General features: G+C 36.4%; 1 protein-coding gene across 2 annotated transcripts; it reads right to left on the bottom strand.

Moving 5' to 3' along the window:
• Window positions 1–494: 494 nt before the first annotated feature.
• On the bottom strand, window positions 495–14,304 carry LOC109164108 (DNA polymerase zeta catalytic subunit). 2 transcript variants are annotated; one of them, XM_019312862.1, is made up of 16 exons: window positions 14,080–14,304; window positions 13,834–13,916; window positions 12,781–12,838; window positions 11,943–11,992; window positions 11,734–11,846; window positions 11,431–11,473; window positions 10,331–10,399; window positions 9,446–9,601; window positions 9,150–9,321; window positions 8,975–9,066; window positions 8,710–8,889; window positions 8,517–8,639; window positions 2,811–6,343; window positions 2,288–2,591; window positions 1,160–1,774; window positions 495–935 (listed from the first exon to the last, which is right to left on the bottom strand). In XM_019312862.1, exons 1-16 carry the CDS (start codon window positions 14,189–14,191, stop codon window positions 762–764), a joined length of 5,877 nt encoding a protein of 1,958 aa, XP_019168407.1. In that variant the 5' UTR covers window positions 14,192–14,304; the 3' UTR covers window positions 495–761. The 2 variants fall into 2 exon arrangements, with proteins under 2 accessions (XP_019168407.1, XP_019168408.1); XM_019312863.1 differs by lacking the exons at window positions 8,975–9,066; window positions 9,150–9,321; window positions 9,446–9,601; ... (5 more) ...; window positions 13,834–13,916; window positions 14,080–14,304 and having other exon boundaries at window positions 8,517–8,623; window positions 8,710–8,854.
• Between the last annotated feature and the right edge of the window lie 9,508 nt (window positions 14,305–23,812).

Genomic DNA, 23,812 nt, shown 5'->3' with positions numbered 1-23,812 from the left:
CCTTTTTTTTTTTTTTTAATAAATCACAATAGTTGTGAAACCCCAACTAGTATTAACTCTACTTAAGTTCAGTAACATATTTAAAATCCTTAAACATACATTTACTATATAAATTTCCAATAACCCATTATTACTCCAAACACTAACACACAGTTCTACATACAAGTGAGGAGAATAAAAAATGGTACTCGTATTTGCTTACGGGCTCGTTACAAGATTTATCGTTTGCAGGTTGCATCATTAACGAATGCCGAAAGCTTCAACGACACTATGAAAGTGTGTCTATTAAGTTCATTTCAAGATCAGTGAATAAAGTCGCTCATGTTCTGGCAAGGGCAGCTCGTTCGAACTCTGATGATTTAATTTGACTTGATTCTATTCCATTATGTATTGAACATTTACTTTAATGATTAAAGTCCTTTGGTTTTCAAAAAAAAAAAAAATGGTACTCGTATTTCCAACCGCTAAGTATCAATGACAAATATATATATATATATTTCAAGTTTTCAACTCAATTCCAAAGTACAAGTGTACAACACAATTTCTTACAACCTGAACAATGTGAAGACCCTACAAATATATATTGACTTTTGGCACTTTCTACTATTGAGAACTCGCGCTGTACATATTAAGGTTAGCTAATGTATATCAAGAAACATATAACAAAAGTTTTGCAGGCTGCAAGACCCTGCTGTTTTTCACCCTTTTTAGTTGTATAATCATTCATAATATACTACCAAGTCTTACTCGATCTGTAAAATTCAGAACCACTCAACCACACACCCGGGATAAAAACCTGCTTCTGAAGCTGCTGCAGAAAGCGATTGTAGTTCTTTCTGAATCTTCCTCCTTTCGTAGAAAATGGAGCACGCAAGAGATGTGCATTTCACGCCACTTTCTAAAACCCAATCTCCCCCTCCACAATGCCGGCATATCTAGAAGAAGGTGAAAATAACATAAAGGAGTTCATCTCATCATCAGAAAAATAAATTTATGCAGCTGTGTATTTTATGGAGTATATATATATATATATATATTGATCAAACTAAGATCATAACCTGGATTCTAAATATTGCTACAAATCAATTAATGCAACCAAAAAATGTGATAAGGCATCCACATCAAATAACTTCAAATCCTTAGTAATAATGATACTCACAGCAACAAGGTGATGAATGTCTCTTTCCAGTTTAGAGGTCCTTCCGGTCAAAGCTACAGCAACACTAGCTTCATTCTTAGAACAATTATGGCAGAGAGAAGCAAATGCCTGAACAAGCTCACCACACAGGATACAATGTTTTGAAAGGTAATAATAATCAATTCTTGTTCTTTGAGCATTTGGAGAAAAGACACCACGTTTCCCAATGGCTTCCCGCTCTGGTCTAGGCATCCCTTGAAGCCATTGGTTCAAGTCAGCTCCTACAAGACCAAAGACTCGCTGCAAAGCTGGGATAATTTGTTTCTGAATGTAATACATGTCATTTACCCTGTAAGGTGAATCAATAGTTAAAAGATCGAAAGGATCAACCACAACATCAGAAAGCCGAGCACCAGGTTCACCATGAACAACAACATAAGGTACTCGCTCTGCATAGCGTGGTTCAGCTCTTGGGTCTATTCTCATTGCTTTAGTTGCAACAATTGCCGCAGGAGGAAGTGAAGAAGCCCGTGCACGGTAAGTACCTAAGCGCACCTCCTTTGCAAAAACAAAATCCTGCAGATCAACTCTGCCAGACATAATCCTTTTCCACTGCCGTAGCAGGTATGATTTAACCTAGAAATAAACAAAAGGAGATGAAATTTTATTTTAACTTTTAATTTATTATTACTTTTAACACAAACTATGTCCAATAAGAATCCACAAAAACATTAATCATTAAAAAGAAATTCTAAAGTGGGGAAATCAGAATTCACATATATAGGAATCAATATACTAAAATGTAAGTTGGGCTTTAAATGCATTTGCCAAAGTGGTATTTTAAGGCAAACCAAGGATATCAATGAATTATGACTCGACTCTAACAACCTCTGGCATAAAACAAGCTCCTTTTGCAATTAAAAAGAAAATAGTTGAATAAAAAAAAACATTATGAGGGCTATCTTGTACAAAGGTGACTATTTTAGAAAAGATCAACAGAGCATCAATTCTTGAATGTCAAAGATATCAAAATTAGTGCAAGTCAAACTACAAATTTTAGGAAGGTAAGATTGAAGTGCATGTACTTATTTTGAATTCAAAGGTCAGCATTTCAAAAACTTCGATGAATCTAAAAGTCACATGCAGTACCTTCTCAATGTCATGATGCTCAAAAAAGAGTCTCAGTGATCGTTCCATTGTCTTGCACACAGCTCCACATGAATCCCTCCTTACAGTCTCAATACCTTTAGCATCAAATATTGGTTTGCTCTGATCAGGACTCTCATAACTATAGCCAACATATCGTTTCTTGGTAATGAGAAAACATGGGTGGTAAACCTTTTCCATTTTTAAAGTGACTGGATTAGGACTCATTGCAGACACTTCGGAAGCAATTTCATGACCAATTTGAAAGGCTTCTTTAAGAGATCGTCCTTTGAGTAGTACAAACATGCTGGACAAACAAATGAAATCATTAACTAAAATAAACAGGAATTGTATTTAACGAAACAAAATAAATTTCATTTCAATTTGAGCCCAGGAAGCACAACCAAATCCAACTAGATTAAATAATAAAGTAACTACTTTCAAACTTATGTCAGTATATAAATGCTTGTTTTTACAAATAAACTAGTTGTATTCAATACAGAACAATTCAAAGAAAATTCCGCACCTGTCAGTATCACCATAAATAACTTTAGCCTTCCATTTATCATTTGTATTTACAAATGAAATTGCATTTTCCAGTGTTCTGCGGCCACATTGAACTATACTGTCAGCAATCTCAGCACAGGGCATTCGCCCACTAAATCCAGCAGCTGTATAACCATAGGTCACATTTGATATTAGTTTCAATGCAAGTTGTCTCGCATTGAATATCCGGTGAAGTACCTTCTCAGAAGCAGCTAACTTCTTCATGGCTTGTTTGACCATAATCCTAGTTGATAATAGTTCTTCCAACAAGCGGGGAAGTACTCCTTTACGAACCTCAGAAGGCACAAACATAACTCCATTTGGTGTTAGAAGTATTTTATGTTTTAATTTTTGTAAAACATTTCTATCAGGTGAATAAGAACTAACACCAAGGATATTGGACTCTGAAGCAGTGACTTTTCCAAGGCAAGTACTGTAGCAGAGATTATATGCAATTATCATTGATGGATAAAGTGATTGAAAATCAAGAACAACAACAGGATCTGCATAAAATCCAGATTCTGGTTCCATTACAAGAGGCAGACATTCCATCGCAGGCTGAAAAGCTACTTGTTGGTTACCAGGGGAGATGGCAATATAGTTTTGTGTATGAGCCAGTCTTAGAAACATAGATTCCACACGGTACTGTGAACCTCGTGAGAGAACTGAAAAAAAATCAATGCCAAAGATTCGTGCAAGTTCTGATGTCCGATTTATCATATCAAGTTGAGTCATAATCTGAAGGTTCAACTTTGCTCTATCCAAAATATATTCTATGCATCTAAATCGGGCACGTCCAGGTCCACTTAAAAACCAACTTGTCAATACCTTGCTAGGAATGGAAGGAACTTTTCGTCTAAGCACTGCTTCAGCCACAGTTTCCATTGTATACATATTAAGCTTAACTTCACCACGCATCAAACGCCAAATGTTAAGAACAATTCTACCACCAACATGGATACCACTGGCATGTGTTCTACCCCATTCATCATCGATTATCATAGCATCATCATGAAGCACAGAATCAGTGATTATAGACTCAGAGAAAAGATCACTTAGTTTTTCTTCCTCATAGCATCTAGAAGTTGCATTGGTCTCTGATGGTGTACGAGAAATTTTATTTAGCAAATCAAAACCAAGATGTGCAGCCCTTTCTGCAAGAAAACCAAGGGAACCACCTTGAATATCCCAGCCCATCAAAACATCTGGATCAATACAAGAAAATATCTTCACAAATTGTGTAAACAAGTGCCTCTCTTCAGAGAAACCCAAAAGCTTGCATCCAGACAATCCATCAAGGTTTCTTTGAACAGGTGCACCATTGCAATGCAGGAGAACATAAGAATCAGCTACAGGGTCATCATCTTCCTGAATAACAAGAACTATAATACTGACAGCATCAAATCGAGGGTCAGGTCTTAGATCACCCCTACATTCTGCTTGGACTTCTATGCTCAATAATGTTAGCTGCTGCCCACAACCAATACTTGCAGAGTCCCGGAAACCAATTTGACTCAGAGGAGTGAGCTTTGATTTTCTATCCGGGCCTGATATCTGAGATATATCCTCTGAGAAATCAGTTGATGGTTTACATTTTAACATATCCTCCTTACATTGTGGAATTACTTTGATACCATCATGAAAATGCTCCAATTCCATATTATGACTTCCTTTATGCTGCTGATTTATCAGATCTAGATTAGGCTTTAGATCTGACGCAGGCACAGCTTCTATCAGAGGCTGACTACCACTCAAAGCCCGAGAATTCTGCAAGCCTATTGCCTCACTAGAGGATTCCTTAATTGATGGAGCAAGTGCTGGACATACAACTTTGTTCTCTTCAGAAACATCTGTGGAATCAAGTGTCAGCCATCTCTCAACACATTTGGTTTGTGGTGGTCTAAAGACAGGGGTCAACATGAATAGATAGGAACCATCATTTTGATAGTGGATAGGTACACCCAATAGACCTCCTTGGTTATGGTCCAATGTTCTACTAGTGTAACAATCTCCTTCTACCAGGCAATCCATCCCAAAGAAAGGACGAAGTTCATCAGGAGCTCCTTTCTGAGAAAAAATTCCATCATTACTTCTCTTATGGGCAGTAAAACCAGTCTTATCAGTCATTTGTAGATGATCTACTTCTGCACAAGTTGCAGCTCCATCCTTAAAAGTTACACCTCCAATTGAAGAAGATAGGCAACTTGAATCAATTGCATCACGTCGGAGCACTTTCTCACCACCAGAAGATTTATTCTCACTTGCAAGTTCTGATGATTGAGCATGTGGAACAAACTCAGAATAAACAACATCAGTAGTTAAAGGTTTAGTACTGTTAATACTGATGTCCATATTTTCACAACCATTAGATGCACAATGTTTTATCTGAACTGCACACACAGAACTCTTAATATGAGAATATTGCTCTGATGGATCAGTTTTCTTATTCAATAGTGGTGCACCACTAAATCCACTGTTCTGCAAATCTACACCTGCTTCACTAACTCCCCGAACATCACTTCCTTCAAAAGAATGGCATGGTTCAACATTTGATGAGTCTCTTGGCAATGTATTGCAATCACCAGAGTAAATAGGCAACTTACCATTTGCCAAATTGTCAGTTTTGGCATCATAAGGTTCATAATGCATCTGAAATGCAGTACATGAGTTAGTCTCATCACATTCTCTCTGCTGAATAGCACCCGAATTCATGTTCATGGAGTAAGCAAAGGGGATTTTGTATTGCTCATCAAGCGTCTGTCCAATATAAAGTGAACCTTTGTCTTCCTCAACAGATGGGGATTTTTTTATCTGAGTCCTGCATTCAGATGGTTCAGCATGGTAGTAACGTTTCTTTCTCATCAGGTCCCGCATAGAGCAGTTAATCATTATCTCTTTGGTTGATCCCTTTACTATACTGGGAGATAAGTTTGCTCCACTTCCTACACTATTAGGCAATCCTGAATCATCTTTTATGTGATTGCCACATCTGCTGATTGTGCTTAGTGCAGTAGAAGGTGAAAGATCATTCGTTCTCTGACCAGATGAAACAGGCAAAGAGCCCCACTTCTGTCTTCTCTTTTTCCGGTTACTGATCATAGCCAAATGAGCATCATGCCATGAATCAGTTCCTGAAGGGGCCCCAGATTCATGGTGTGACTTACCAGCACATGAAAATGCATCAAAACTATCAGAAGATCCATCCACTTGAGGTATCATTCTGTATGAAGAAGTCTCGCATGAATGATTAGAATCAATCAAATCAGCAGCTCTCCCATCGAATCCCTCGATGTTAGCTCTATCCTGTACAGTATCAAGGATGTCCTCACACTCTTGTTGAGATTCATTTTCATAATCCACATGGGCTTTCTCTAAAACCTTATCTAAGGTTGTTGAAGGCATTAAGGGACTCAAAATGGTCTCACGAGCAAGGTCATCATCTGAGTTTATATCTTCAGCAGCTTGAGAAGATGCAAGCCAATTCAGAATCCCCAAAGCATCATGATCTGAAACCTGAAATTGTTACTATAAATAAATCAGAAATATATTATAGAGAAAACTATTTGAAGCAGTGATTTTCAGTGCAGAAGAAAACAAAAGTCAAACTACATAACATCCAAAAAGTCTGACCAGACATCACATCAGTGAATAGAACATAGTAGATGATCAAATGGCCAATATGCATTAAATCATCTTTCTGTGTGCAGATCACTCCGTAAAAATCAACAGTTGTGCCTCTCAAAAAATACATTAAAGATCTACTTTAAGAACATGTGTAGAGCCACATAGAGGATAACAAAATTGGATCCATAACTCTCTACGTTATCTCTGTATCCATGTATCATTCAACTTCAAGATGTAATGTTGTAGTCAAAAGTTCTAAAAGACCCAGATATCCTTCCAGAGATAAGGTATAAGGAACAACTCAAACTGAAGCAGAAATACCATGCAGCTTTTCAAAAACTAGCATTACAAAGAAGAAATAGGAGATTTTAGCTTATGATATGGTTCCAACTTTAAACTTCTTCATTGTGTTATCACTGTTATGTAAGTTGTACTTCCCCTTTATTATCTTTGGTAGGCACTGAATTAATTACTGAGAATATGCCCTTGATGCACTAGAACAAAAGTGCAACAACACATTCTAATTTCTTTTTGCTGTTGAAAACTAAAGAGTTAGGTTTATCTATAGGGTTGTGTCTGTTTATGAATAGGTGTCAGTTATGGGTAGTTATGGGTAGTTACTTACAGTTATGTATTTGTGTATATATATGTACTGTGTTTCTGTATTAGAAACAGAGAGAATACCAATATAATTTCAGTTTTATATACATTTCCTAATCCTTGATTCTTCATATTGCTTCCGCCTAACTGGCGGGTGGTATTATTCTCCACCCGCCAGGCCATTCCATCTTCCAAATTCAACATGGTATCAGAGCCTACTTTCCTAGGGTATTTCAAACATCAAAATTGTATTTTTCCTTGTGATGTATTCTCCGGTGAAAATTCCAGATTGTTGTTTTGCCCTTGGACCTTTTGGTGAAGTTTGAAGGCTTTTTGGGTTCGTTGCCAAACCTCTTTCCGGGGTATTTTTGGTATAACCATAGTTGTTTCTTTATATTCGGTATACCATACTTAGTCCCTAGGGTTTTCATGTTTGGCACCTTGTTTATTTCCGGAAGCTTCTTTTGTTATTCACTTATCCTATAAGAGGTATAAACAACAATCATGTGGTTTTCTCGGTATTCATACAACAATCATGTGGGCTCTACTACCTCCCATTTGCTGCTCAGATTGGTTTGCTCTGTCGTTCGTGATGAAGATTGTTGTTGGCAAATCCTAGAGTGCTTATGTTGCTGTGAGGGTGTTCGTGTCAGTTTGTGACAAGCTTCGTCCCTGGTGCCTTCATTCCCAAGGGTTGTTTATAGCATTGTTCCTCCGAAGCCATCCAACACTGTTATTCTCTAGCTGCTTTTAATCTTCATTTGTAATGTAGAGTGTATGTTTTAATCCAAGCTTGGAACTTCTAGATGTTCCAGCTTGAGGGGGAGTGTTGAAAACTAAAGAGTTAGGTTTATCTATAGGGTTGTGTCTGTTTATGAATAGGTGTCAGTTATGGGTAGTTATGGGTAGTTACTTACAGTTATGTATTTGTGTATATATATGTACTGTGTTTCTGTATTAGAAACAGAGAGAATACCAATATAATTTCAGTTTTATATACATTTCCTAATCCTTGATTCTTCATATTGCTTCCGCCTAACTGGCGGGTGGTATTATTCTCCACCCGCCAGGCCATTCCATCTTCCAAATTCAACACTAAGTACTCCCAGAAAAAGTGGGCCAACAACAAAGAAAAGAGTACTACCAAATCTCCAGAATTGAATGAATTTTCTATTTCATTAAAACAATTTTAGAGAACACACCAATGAAAAACAACATACAAAAATAAGATGAACTGAAAAAAATTCCTAGAAGGTCCCAGTGCCACCAAGTCATCAATTTCAGTAGCAGACTTCATAATAGGAGCCCCTGGTCAGGTCAGGGCAATGAGCTCCTTCAAGTCAAACCATAGAAATAACTCACCAAAATCATAAGCATAAGTAAACCAAACAGAGAACCAAGTGAAAAAGAGGAATAATTTGATAATGTGAACTTGTCAACGCTTGAAAGCCCAACTAATTACCTTAACACCTGAAGATGATTGAATGTTGTTGGATATTTCCAAACATTCAGTTGACAGTTGGCTTGGATATGCATTCGTCTTCTCATTTGATTTCCCCAAATCATCATCTTGAAATGGTTTCCCCTAAGATATAAAAAAGTCTGTAAATTTTCTTATGCTGTCTACAGAATTAGTATGTCTAAACTCGAATTACCTCTTCTGTGGATGAGTTTATTGATTGGGAATGAAAACATAAAGCAGTCACATTATCAGGTTCCAGAAAAATATCTTCAAATCCAATTCCATTGGAAAGTATCCTCAAAACATCCCCAGGAAGTGGTTTCCCTGGATCAGGAGGTAAGACCAACTCATGCATCCCATTCCTTTCAAACTCCTAAAGCCAAGGAGAGAGAATAGGTAAACATAACAGAAAATGAAAAAAAGGAGCATCCATAATGAAATCCCAGTTGAGAACTAACCTCCCAGATTGGTATCAGTGATTGAATCATTCTTACTTTAGAACATTTCTGTGAAAGGGATGTGTATGATAAAAATTGTTGATTGAGAATTGCTGCACATGCATATATAGACTTCTTCAGCCATACAATTCAGGAAACAGCAAAAAGAGTTTCTGTGAATAAAAAACACAACAACCATCAAGAACAGCATCTCCTTCAAGTGCAGAAGTACTTGAACGCTTCATGGCAGGAAGAGCTTGATCAGAGGAAGAATCATCTTGACTAGAGTACAGCCAGACCCAACCATCTGGAATAGTGGATGATATCCAAATTGGTGGATCCGAATATGGATCATAACCTGAATCTGCCTAAGTTTTCACAAAAAAAAAAAAAAAAAAAAAAAGAAAAAAAAAGGTAATTCTTCTTTTTTTTTTTTTTTTTTAATATCGCAAGATAACAAGTAGCAGCAAATAACTAACTGAGAAAATTAACCTGAAAATCTGCAGAAGTGTTAGCAGGAATATCCATAATAGTTCTCTTTGGCTCATTGTGATTTGACTTCCTTGGGGAGAAAGTATCTGGAACTGGGTAGCGGAATTTCATCTTTGACACATGTAAATGACCCATCCCATACAAGTTATAATCAACCTAGAAGTTTTCATGGAGTGAATACATATTAGGAGACATACCAGTAGCATAGTAAAAAAAGAAAAATGGAACAAATGTACGAAAATATAGAATAAAGATTAAACTTGAGAAATTTTTTCTAGTTATTATTACAAAGATATTACTCCTAAGGCTTAAGGTATGGTATCAGTGTTGGATCTTCAAACTGTTACTGGTAGTGTCAAAAGGACAAATTGTTAAAACATTCAAATTAATACTGTGTATAGACTATAGAGTATATCCACAAGCATGCTAATACATTAAAAGGCCTAATATGTCCAACTTCCCTTTAAAATAAGCTCCTCAGAGATTGTTTGACCCAATAAGATTGCAACAAAATTTAGAGAAAACATTTTTATAGAGATTAGGAAATCGCTCTAAATTGCAAAACTAATCATCATTATCTCCCATATCAAACAGAATATCCAGAATAAAAATTGCCATTTTTCTTGAGGAACAGTCTTGCTTAGCTGCTGTGTTTTTTCCAAATTCATATTTCCAACCTGATTACCTGAATGGTGTTTTTTTTTTTAAAAAAAAAAACATCTATTATTCATTGAATGAAACAAAAGAATTGACTAAAAAAAAAATACCTGCAAACTAAGGGAAAGAGATTTGTCCATAAAAGGATACAAAATACTTAGAAAAGAAGTTGTGGCAATTCAAAGTATTAGACAAGACCTAAACTCATTTGTGAACGCAAAAGATTACCATGAATTGGAGAAGAAATGGTATATGCGATTCATGGGGCTGTAAAACCCTATCTAGCACAGCTCCACCCTGCATAGAAACAGAAACAAAGAATGATTCCTCTGCATAACAAAAATAACTACATAAACCTGAAATGACTAAAGTGTACTTCTCAACTATTGAAGGAGGTCCACATAATATAAAGACATCCATTTAGAATGTAGAATTGCCTTTTTTATTTGCCAAACACAGGATATGGTTTTAATCATGTCAATATGTCATGGTCCCATGGATGTGCGCATACATAGAGGTCTTCATGACATGAAATTGTCATACCATGTATTAACTTCAATAAAAGATGAAAAAAGATAAAGAAATGAGTTATACTCAAAACCTAAATTTGGTTAAACTTTTCAATAGCCTCTAAGGAACATCAAATATATATACAAGATCTTATTACTACCAGTATAACATGCAACAAGGCATAAGAAAAACAGACCATGCAAGTGAAAGCTCAAAATGCCAAATTAGCCTGGAGAATCTCCTAAAAATATTCTTCCTTTATGCTTAGTAGCACTTCTCCTTGGAGACAATTAGTGGAACAAATTACCACTGGATAAGTAGCCTTAGGGTTAAAACACAGCAATAAAGTGGCAACATATATGCATCCAACTATAATCCAATAAGTTGTTTAAAAACTAATTACAGATTATAGTGGTATTCGAACACCTAACTATCAAATTGGACAATTTTCATCCAACTACTGTGGGAAAGTGGACAACTTTGGTCTTCCATTTCCAATTCTGTTAAATTGAGGGAGAAATATTACATGCTGGTCACATGCCGGACAATTGGTCTTTTCTTAAACTCTTCACCTTATCCTTTTTCTTTTTCTCTTTTTTTTTTTTCTTTTTGTTTTCCATCTTTAATTCCTACTTACACTTGCCCTCTTTCATTTTCACTTTCCCTTTTTCTCTTTGCTTCTTTGAAGAAATGAAAATGGCAAGAAATGTTCACAGAAACAGAGAGAGCATAGCTGCTGCATATCAATGAGGCAAATTGTAACTGTGAATGCAAGAAGGGAAATCAAAAGAAAAAAGCCAATATACTATATAATGTACCAGAAGAAGATTAGCAGCACGAGAGACATCCTGTGGATAGTAGCTTATACTTCTGTTAAGGAGTTCCGTTGCAATTTCTAAATATTAATGAAAGATGGACATGTAGTAACAAGAAGCACATATGGAGCACAAAATAAAGAACATTAAACATTGCAAATATATGAACTGGAGGGAAAAACCAGCATCCAGCATCATTGTTACTGACCATAGTACATTCATCTTTTATTATCTTTTCCAATATTCAAAAATTGAGTGCATAATAATGAATAAATTAACAATAACAAGATGTCCAACTCAGGATACAGATAAATCTTCACAAATAGTTCCTCTGAAGAATGATAACCATAGAACTTTTTTGCTCGGACAAGACTGCAACTGTGCACATGCTGACGTTTTGAGGCCACATTGCCTTTAAGCTGTATGAATTTAGAAATCATGTATCAGTAACAATACAACAGGAGCTGTTACAGGTCAGATAGCTGTTTAGCACTCCCCACCCGAAATGGTTATACCTTTAGTGCCTTCTCAAGAGCATGGGATATGCCACGTGTGCATTCTTCACCTTCAAAATTTTGTAATAGGTAATAATATAGCAAAAATATTAGTGATATATAAGTAAATCAGTTCAATGCGAGCTTCACATATTTGTCTACCTTTATTACTATCATAGAGAAGCACAAGTACTATTGCATCTAATCTGCTGTATATCCAAAGTGCAGAAGTAAATTGAAGAAGTAAAAAATATTGATAATTGGGTTTCTATAAATTATCAACTCACTTGGCTGAGAGATAACTAGTTGGAGCCAACTATATGGATTTTATCACTTCACAGCTTCATGCAGCTTTCTTTAAACTAATTTGGTACTAGTGCCCTATACTAGCATTTCTTTTCTTAACAAATCTCAACCCATATAAGTGTCAGTGTAAACTCTCTTGCCTATTTCATACTACTATCATTAATCTATCCTGCCTAAGACATCCATTGATCTAAACTGAAGATGTCCAAACCATCATAAAGTATTCATTCTCAACTTGTCTTAAAGTGGTGCCACTTGCACGTTACACTGAATATATTCATCTCTAGTATGATCTTTTCTTGTATTTTATACATTCATCTTAGCATTTTCAATTCCATCAATCATTTTATGGGCATTTTGCTCCTTGCTATCCACCATGTTTAAGAGGTTATCACAAAGGCATTTAATTCTGAAGTTCAAAACATACGTTAACTTTTCTTTGGTGGTTATGACTTGTGATTCATTAGTTTTTGTTTTCTCGTAGAAGCCAAGCTACAACTTATAATCATAAACGTAATGCTTTTACACGGTACTCATTCGAAATGTAGCATACCTTCTTGATCAGGTTGAAGGAAGAGATCTGAGCATGGAACATAAAAATAAGGTAGAGCCTGCAGGACATTAAAAATTAGTTTATGAGAGCTTTACATATAATGGCATTGATGTCTAACAAACTACAGAGTTTGGATGATATAAGGAATGACAATAATAGTATAATTCACAGAGAACATTTATACAAATACATAGAACTTGCAATATACTAAAAGCCTAATAGGTAGTCACAGCAGCCAGTAATAAACATTATCAAAAATAAATAGATCATCATAATAAATACAGTTTTAAGCAAGAATATGCAAAATTAATGATTAGATCCTACAGAAATACACAATTGACCAATTAATGAAAAGGCAGTATAAGGAACATGTTTGGATCAGATTTTAGGCATTTGACTCAAATCACATTGGGAAGTGAGTTGCTCAATGGAGCCAGCAAGTAAAAACAAAGCTCCCCTCAACTGTTTACACATCGAATCAAATTGAATGTATCTAAAATTAGCCACCAACCAAATATGATTATCAATCCTATCACACACCATAAAAGTAGTGAAAATGCAGAATGTGGTCTTTAAATTTATCTAAAGACATCATCCTATGGAATTCAACAGTGTCAAGACATCCTATCACACCTAAGAATACTTTGGATATGTTAAAACTCGTATAATATTTGTTCTTTATTGTTGTAATGAAATCCTTACTTACAAAAACATAAAAATAAAATGGGAAAATCAACATTTTGGTCCCTCAATTGTTTCCACGGTCAATGTAGTCCCTAGTTTTCAATTTCAACAAATTTGATCATCGAATTGTTTAAAATTTCGTCAATTAAACTCTTTTAGGGACCAAAATGGTGATTTTCACATTTTTAAAATTTTGTAGATTTGGTCCCTGAAAGGGTTTCATTGACGAAATTTTAAACACTTACGGATCAAATTGGTTGAAATTGAAAACAAGAGACTACATTGACCGTTGGAAAACTATTCAGGGACCAAAATGTTGATTAACTCAAATAAAAATAATAGAAACAATTGAGGCACTAATGAGCTTACTCCATGAATGTGCAAGCAAGTCTTTTGACCAGCCGGAGTCGACCCATACACTCTTATAACAGGTACTTCATTCACCTTCCCACCTACAAATAAAACATTTGAGAATTCACCAAAAATAAACCCTAAACACTTCCCCGCTCAAATTAAACAAATAGTCATTTGTTTGAAATTAAAGTCGTCAACAATCCTAATTCTTTCTCATCATACTGCCATATTAACTTCCTTAAACTGTGTAAAAGTAGTTACCCTGGAAACTGCTATAAGATATGTCGAGGCCGGGGATAGGAGGGGACATGTAATAGTCCATCGACACAATCCGGACGCTGAAAGTCTTCAAATCGGACTGAGAGTTCGCCATTTTCGTTCCTCAATTGAGGAGACACTACGAAACAGTAGCGTAGTGGAAAATCGGTTGGGGGTTGGGAGAAGGCAGGAGAGGACTTTGGACAACTTCCATGGTAAGCTTCTCCAGTTTTCCCTCCAAGGATCAATTAATACTGCCGTATTTGGTGACTAATAAAAAGCAAAATGGCATTTTTGCCCTCAAATTAACCAACCTCATTGTTTTGATTTTTTCTTGGTTTTTGCACTACACCTAAGAAAGAGAAAGAAGAGGAAAAAAAAAGGTCTTGTTTGGCAAATCAGCGGTAGCGGATCATATTAGCGGTTCACAAATAGCGGATTGTATTAGCGGGTTTGACCAGCAGATTGTATCAGCGATTTGTAAAGAGATGTTTAGTAAAATTAACTGTTTAGATTAGCGGCTAACAGGTAAAAAGACCTAAAAGGACATTCATAACAATAATAATAATATTATTATTATTAACTTCATTATGTAATAATAAAATAAAAAATAAATAATACTACCTAACAAGATCAAAATAATAATAATTATAACAAGACAACAACAACTATTATTATTATTATAATAATAATAATAATAATAATAATAATAATAATAATAATAAAACAAAAAACAAAACAAAACAAAACAAACAAAAAAAAGATAAACAGATGTGGGATCAAAATGATCCCACATCGAAAGTAGAAGAGAAATAGGGGGTTAAACTCCTCTATAAAAGGAGTTCAACTCCCCTATTTCCAAACCTTCCCCATCTGATGTGTTCCCACATCGAATAGGGAAGGCGAAAGGGGCCTTAGGCTCTTGTGTTATTAATTAATTTTTTTTTATATGGTAGAGGGCGTTTTGGGGAAGGAAAATCCTTCCCTAAAACGCTAACCTTTGCAGCGTTTGGGATTTCAGCAGTTTGGAGCAAATCGTTGCTCCAAACCGCTGACTAACCAAACAAAGTTTTTGGCGTTTTGACGTGGTCAAAACGCCAAAAACGGCGGATTCGTCAAAATTTTGGCGGATCCGCCATTAACCAAACAAGCCCAAAGTAAAAAAAAAAAAATTTCTTTTAAAAAGAAAAACACAGATTAACGCGTGGGCGGTGAATGTCGTATATTTGCCTTCATTTCTCTTTTCTGCGGACTCACAAAAAACTATAATTTGCAAGAAAAAAAAACTCATAAAAAACCGTGTTTCCAGTTAGTATAAAAACCAACCTCAAGTTTTTTTTTTTATTTGAAAAAACTCCTAAAAAAGCTAATGGCCTTGCTCTAATAGCATAACATTTACTTTCACTAAAACTCATTACCGAGAATTTAATACCCATTCCAATTCTGATTCCCATATTCGAACCAAACACACCCTAAATTTTCCAGAATCTTTCTCAATTTCCATAGTTAACCCCAAGCACTTGATCGTTGCCTTGATGGGTGTGATATCCTCGAGTTTGACCCAAAATCCATATTCCTTACTCTAATTATCTGTTAGTCATATCCAGCACCCTCAAATTGCCAAAATAGCATGGACAAAATAAGTTCAAACCTATTAATATTTAACATGCACAAAATAACATTTCTACTATAAGACTCTCTAAAAGTGATCAACCTAAAGAATTTCCTATGGTGGGTTGCTAGAAATATATATTCTTCCAACTAAAACACTTTTGCGTTTTAAGATGGTTGGCATCTCAGAACATGCATGTGTGCATGCATGAGAGAGAATCCTTTTTCACATTCTATTCAGTGCACGCTCCATTATGTTTTTGGTTTTATGTTCAATTTCAAGTAAAAGTCATATTTTGTTTTATGGAAGACTTTAGAAGTTAGCAATGCGATCTACCAAGCAATATTTAATAATTATATGGTTTTATATCACATTTGTTTGTTAAAGGGTGTGCATCTACAACAAATAAGTCATATTGGTATGATAACAACAAAGTGAATGATTATGTTATAGACTAAGATTGAGCTCAGGTCACTAAATTGGGGTATAATGCACAGTGAATCAAATATGCCCTGATACCATGATAAATGAAAAACTCTATATTTTTCTTTCAAACCAGGAGCTCTGATACCGTGGAAAATATCTTCCTACAATTTATAATGCCTAACTGTTGAGTTTTTTCCCTCTCTGTGGATGTAAGGTTAGGGAACGAAAAGACAAAGACAAAGGTTTTGTATCGTGTCTAATACACTGCCTTAAAAACATTCACGACCAGGGATTGAGTCGTATGCTTTCGACCGGCAAAATAGAACGGACTCTCAAGCAGTTATATATAAAGGTGGTGTTTCGCTGTGTTGTTCGAACTAGAAGCATATATATATATATATATATATATATATATATATATATATATATATATTAGAAGTAATATATATGTACGCAAAACAGATATATATATGAAGTAGATATACGGAATGATATATGCAAGCAGTATAGTTCGAACAGACTTCTCACCAGCGCCTTTAACAACATAAAATCATCACCTTTATATAGTACTCCATGTGCAATAGCCAACCATCCACTACCCATAAAAGTAGGACTACAAATCAGTGAAGACCATCCCTGTACGCACATTTACTATGTTGTGCGGACAAGGTCACTAATGGATCCACAAAAATAGGGTAAGAAAAAGAGTTTGAGAGCAAAATGTTGACCCCACCGCGCGTCGGGCCGGGCGGGCGGTGGCGGCGGCGCGCGCGTGGTCTACCTCCTTTCCCTTCTCATAACACTTCAAACCATCTCAAAGGACTTGAAGTATATAAGGAAGGAAAAGAGAGGTTAAACTATCAATGTGGGACAACTTGGTTAAGCTAAAATAAGCCTTTCCCTTTAAATGCTCCCCAACAATCCCCCACCATGAAAAGGGATTAGGCTGGTATTGACATTGCCTGAATACGACCAAAACAAATTTTCATGCCAGTGTATAAAACTTGAACTGTCATATAGTGACATTAAGTACTTCTCTACGCGGGAGTGAATTAGATCTTGAACTCATCGGATAGACAAAGTTTGAACTTGAATGCACTTAATTTGTTCTAGTCGCCATAATTGGTCATACTCTTGACCCTAAAATATCCCCTGTTAGATCTATTCTAGGATAGACCTGCAACTCTGTCAAGTCTACCTCAACGCAGACCACCAAGATTGGCTACAAAGTATCTATGGGTCCCAAACCCATTTCCCTTGATGTATCAAGGACGGCCTTTCTGTTTAGGCCCTTTGTGAAAGGATCTGCAATATTCCTTTCAGATCTCACAAAAACCATTGTGATTACCCCATTTATTATTAACTGCCGTACAGATTCATGTCTGACTCTTATGTGTCTACGTTTCCCATTGTAGACACTGTTTTGCGCAACACAAATGGCAGTCTGGGAATCACAATGTATGGGAACAGCAGGTGCTGAGCACCCCCACAATGGCACGTCTGCCAATAGATTTCTCAGCCATTCGGCTTCCTGACTTGCTAGATCTAGTGCTATGAACTCTGATTCCATAATTGATCTGGCTATACAGGATTATTTGGTCGATTTCCATGAAATCGCGGCTCCACACATAGTGAACACATATCCACTAGTTGAGCTTACATCATCAGCGTCGTTTACCCAGTTTGCATCACAGAACCCCTCGAGCACAGCTGGGTCTCCCTTATAGTTAAGGCCCCAGTCTATTGTGCCTCTTAGATACCGAAGTACCATTCTCAGTGCATCCCAATGTGAGATACCATGGTTGTGAGTATACCGACTGAGTTTATTCACAGCAAATGCAAGATCTGGTCTAGTATAGTTCATCAAGAACATTAGACTCCTAATTATCTTTACATATTCTTCTTGAGACACACTGGCCTCTATGTTCTTTGATAACTTGACGCTGGGATCATAGGGGGTTTTAGCTGGAGTTACTTCATAACTCTCAAACCTCTTCAGGAGTTTCTCTGTGTAATGACTTTGGGATAAAAGGTAACCTCTCTCAGTTTTTGTAACCTTTATCCCGAGTATTACATCAGCCTCCCCTAGATCCTTCATATCAAACTTGTCACATAGAGTTCTTTTAGTCTCTTTTATAGCTCCTATACTTCAGCTAAAGATAAGCATGTCATCTACATAGAGACAGATGATTACGATGCTAGACTCTACCTCTTTTGTGTATAAGCAGGCATCTGAGCGGTTAGTGGTATAACCTAGCTCCAACAAAGTTTTGTGAAACTTTTCATACCACTGCTTAGGGGCTTGTTTCAAGCCATAAAGAGATCTTTTAAGTCTGCATACCTTCCCTTCTTGGCCTGGATCAACACATCCGGGGGGTTGTTCCATGTAGATCTCCTCTTCTAGTTCACCATTTAGAAAGGTTGTTTTCACATCCATCTGATGTACTATCAACATGTATAAAGATGCTAAAGCAAATAGAACACGTATAGTAGTTATCTTTGTTACTGGTGAATAGGTATAGAAGTAATCCTCACCGAATTTCTGTGTGAAACCTTTGGCTATCAGCCTGGCTTTAAATCTTTCAATTGAACCATCTGGTCTCAATTTCCTCTTGAAAATCCATTTACAGCCTATGGGTTTACAACCCTTGGGCAAATCCACGATTTCCCATGTATGATTAGACTGTATGGAGTCTAACTCACTTTTGACTACTTCTCTCCATAGAGTGGCGTCTACTGATCGCATGGCTTCTTGGATGGATTTTGGTTCTTCTTCTAACACAAGTTGACATATAAAACGATCACACAGTCATATATGTTATGAAGTCAGAGCCAAAGTTTTTCTCAGTTCTGGGCCTTTTACTTCTTCTAGGCTCTTCTGAATTACATGAGAAATCAGGAAAAGATAGATTATGTTGAACTTTATTCGTATCTAGTTCAAGAGCACCCTTCAGGGGAAACACATGTTCAAAGAAAACTGCATCTCTAGATTCACATATTGTACGGTTTTCTAAACACATAAACCTGTAAGCTGCGCTATTTTCAGCATATCCAATAAAAACGGCATCTAAGGTTTTAGGTCCCAAGTTGGGCCTTTTAAAGGACGGAAGTCCCACCTTTGCCAAGCAACCCCATACTTTAAAGTATTTAAGATTTGGCGCATGCCCTTTCCACAGTTCATAAGGGGTTTTTTCAAACCCTTTGTGTAAGACTCGGTTTAGAATGTGGTTAGCTGTTAGAATAGCTTCTCCCCACAATGAATCAGAGGCACCTGAACTGATTAGCATGTCGTTCATCATCTCTTTGAGGGTTCTATTCTTTCTTTCCACTATGCCATTTTGTTGGGGTGTGTAGGGTGCAGTTACTTCGTGTACAATGCCAGAAGATTCACACAGATCTTTCAAAAAGGTTGATTCATATTCTCCTCCTCTATCGGATCTAAGCCTTTTGATCCTTTTTTCCAACTGATTTTCTACTTCATTTTTAAAAGCAACAAATTTTTGTTCGGCTTCACTTTTTGTTCTCAACAAATATAATTTTGTATAACGAGAAAAGTCATCGATAAAAGTTATATAGTATCGCTTACCACCTCGACTTTCAGTGGTTTTAAAATCTGCTAAATCAGTGTGAACCAATTCTAACAGTGATGAAGAACGATGCTTTACAGTTAAAAAGGATGTTCTAGCAAATTTTGCCTCAGCGCATGTTTCACATTGTTCACATGTATCATTAGACAGGTTTGGTAGCATATTCACGTTTTTCAGTCTATTTAAATATTTTGCACCAACATGTCCTAATCTAGCATGCCAAACATTAACTGATACAGCAGTATAAGCAAAGGAAGCATTCTTATTATCACGAGCATTCAGAGAAGAGCCAGATACATCAGAGTTATTGTTAACTATAGAGACATCTAGTACAAAAAGACCTCCACGGAAATATCCCTTCCCAATGAACTTCTCACAACGAGTCATAACCAGACGGTCAGACTCAAAAACCATCTTAATTCCAGCCTTATTAAGAAGGCCTCCGGAAATCATATTTCTTCGAAGGGAAGGGACATAAAGCATATTTTGCAACAGTAAATGTTTTCCAGAACAAAGCAGTAATTCTACTTTTCCTCTACCACTTACCTCGGAAACGCTGGAGTTTCCCATGAAGACTTGTTCTCCACCAGTGATAGGCTCAAAGGTTTTGAATGAAGCTTTGTTGTTGCAGAAATGTCGTGAGGCTCCAGTGTCCACAACCCATTCGTTTGGATTTTCCACAATGTTGGCTTCAGTTACTACTGCAGCTACCAAATCAACGTCTTCTGTGTTCTCCGCCAGATTAACTTGGTTCTTCGGCTTCTCGTTGTTTGGTTTCTGACTCGTAGACCCATAGCGTTTATAGCATTGGGCAGCACGGTGGCCTCGTTTTCCACACACATAGCATTCACCACTATTGTTCCTTTTTTTCTGAATTTTTCCACCCTTGCCGCGAGTGGAGTTATTGTTCTTATGATTCTTCTTTTGGTTTCTAGAATTGTCACCAGGTTTTGGTTTCTCAAAGCCAGAGTTAGTTTCAACAATATTAACTTTAACACCGTTAGTAAGAGAAACAGACCTTTGAACCAGGCGGTTTTCCTCCTCGATATTTATGCTATTGATTAGCTGTTGCAGTGTGTAGCTCCTTCGATCATGTTTCATTTTATTCTTAAAGTCCACCCAGGAGTCGGGCAGTTTGTCAATCAAGGAGTCACACAGGACTACTTCATTAACTATCCCACCTTCTGCTTTCATGTCACTGACTAAATTTTCAAACTCGTGGACCTGTTCGATTACAGGTTTGGTTTCCACCATTTTAAAGTGTAACCAACGATCCACATCATATTTGCGTCTCCCCACATCATCAGCCCCATATTTCTCAATCATTAAATCCCAAATTGCCTTTGCAGATTTGTATTCAGAAAACATATCAAACAACGGGTCACTTACACGTTGAAGAATGGTTATCCGGGCAGTCTTGTTATCTTTTTCGTATTTGATGCGAGCTGCCTCGGCTGCAGATGTATCTTGAACTAATGATGACTTCGGGTCCGTGGAAGTTTCTGCAGTAGCTGTACCATCTGTAGACTTCGGGTCTATCGCAGCAGTTGAAGCCGTGGTCTGCAGTGCAAGTTGTGTAGTAGGCACATTGAACTTCGCAGGGTTTGCAAAAAGGACATAGTCCACATCCTTCGATTCCAGAAGCATGATTAGTTTTGCAGCCCATCTCTTGTAGTTCAAACCACCAGTGAGTGGTTGAATAGGAGCAATATCAGACACAGTGTTTGATGCAGACATTTTTGACTCAAACTTGATATCTGAATGTTTTTAACTGTTGAGTTTTTTCCTTCACTGTGGATGTAAGGTTAGGGAACGAAAAGACAAAGACAAAGGTTCTGTATCGTGTCTAATACACTGCCTTAAAAACATTCACGACCAGGGATTGAGTCGTATGCTTTCGACCGGCAAAACAGAACGGACTCTCAGGCAGTTATATATAAAGGTGGTGTTTCGCTGTGTTGTTCGAACTAAAAGCAGATATATATATATATATATATATATATATATATATATATATATATATATATATATATATATATATATATATATATATATATATATATATATATATATATATATACGCAAAACAGATATATATATATGAAGCAGATATACGGAATGATATATGCAAGCAGTATAGTTCAAACAGACCTCTCACCAACGCCTTTAACAACATAAAACCATCACCTTTATATAGTACTCCATGTGCAATAGCCAACCATCCACTACCCATAAAAGTAGGACTACAAATCAGTGAAGACCATCCCTGTACGCACATTTACTATGTTGTGCGGACAAGGTCCTAATGGATCCACATAAATAGGGTAAGAAAAAGAGTTTGAGAGCAAAACGTTAACCCCACCCCACCCCACCGCGCGTCGTGACGGGCGGCGGCGGCGGCGCGCGCGTGGTCTACCTCCTTTCCCTTCTCATAACACTTCAAACCATCTCAAAGGACTTGAAGTATATAAGGAAGGAAAAGAGAGGTTAAACTATCAATGTGGGACAACTTGGTTAAGCTAAAATAAGCCTTTCCCTTTAAATACTCCCAACACTAACAACTTTTATTACGTAACTAGTTTCAAGTGAACAATAATTAGAGAACAATCTCTTTTACCAACTTTATCTCTTGTCTCATGTTCTGCTTCTCCTGATTCAGAGTTGGGAAGAACCGATCCACTCATTCAAATCCAGTCTCCCATAGGCCAATAACGAGAATTATAGCCTGTGATCATATCGGATTAGGGGTCTAACATGCAAAGTGACACTAACCTCCCATGAACACTTAATTATGAGAAAAACTTTATCATCATTGATTCTGTCAAGAAAACATTGAATAGTTCTAACAAAATCAGATCCTTTCAATGTCGTTAGAAGAACTTGATTCTCAACGTGTTACTGCAATTTTTTTTTTCCAGAGATTCAAGGCCATTTTAAATTCTGGTCGGGGTTCCTCCTGCATGCATTGGAGAGAGAAAAGAAATAAAAATAATATTATATGCTGCCTTAATTCAATTTCACAAAAAAGTAGCATTATATCAGCATACATATAACCCGTCCTCAAGCTCGACCTCTTGCAAGTCTTTCCTTTTCAGTCCAAGGTCGCACAAGAATAAAGCAGAACCTCTTGGAAAAATAACCACAAATGTCATTCTTAATCTACCATGGTTAGCATCAAAATTGTTGAAATATCCATAGAAAAAAAAAAAGAATCTAAATTCTAAATGCAAAAAATGAAGAAATCAATTTTTATGTAAAAGGTCTTTATATAGAATACTTTATTTTTAGCTAATACATCCATCTTATCACCTTTAACATTATCCAGTGTACGCTCAATTTATGTTTTTGTTTATATGTCCAATTTCAAGTAAAAGTCATGTTTTGTTTTATGGAAGACTTTAGAAGTTAGCAATGCAATCTACCAAGCAATATTCACTAATTATATGGTTTTATATAACATTTGTTTATCAAAGGTTGTGCATCTATAACAAATAAGTCATATTGGTATGATAACAACAAAGCGAATGCTTATGTTATAAACTAAGACTGAGCTCGGGTCACTAAATTGGGGTATAATGCACAATGAATCAAATATGCTCTGATACCATGATAAATGAAAAACTCTATATTTTTCTTTCAAACCATGAGCTCTGATACCATGGAAAATATATTCCTACCATTTATAATGCCTAACAACTTTTATTACTTAACTAGTTTCAAGTGAATGATAATTAGAGAACAATCTATTTTACCAACTCTCTCTTGTCTCATATTCTGTTTCTTCTGATTCACATTTGGGAAGAACCGATCCACTCATTCAAATTCAGTCTCCCATAGGCCAATAATGAGAATTTTAACTTGTGATCATATCGGATTATGGGTCTAACATGCAAAGTGACACTAACCTCCCATGAAGACTTTATTATGAGAACAACATTATCATCATTGATACTATCAAGAAAACATTGAATAGCCCTAACAAAATCAAATCCTTTCATTGTCGTAAGAAAAACTTGATCATTAACGTGTTCCAGCACACAAAATTTTTCAGAGATTCAAGGCTTTTCTTAAATTCTGGCGTGGTCCTCCTGCATGGGAGAGAGAAAAGAAA

The sequence above is a fragment of the Ipomoea nil genome, unplaced genomic scaffold, assembly GCF_001879475.1.
Source record: "Ipomoea nil cultivar Tokyo-kokei standard unplaced genomic scaffold, Asagao_1.1 scaffold3056, whole genome shotgun sequence".
Classification (NCBI taxonomy): Eukaryota; Viridiplantae; Streptophyta; class Magnoliopsida; order Solanales; family Convolvulaceae; genus Ipomoea; species Ipomoea nil.
The sequence above is the reverse complement of the archived record's forward strand: the minus strand, read 5'-3'. Positions and strand labels throughout refer to the sequence as shown.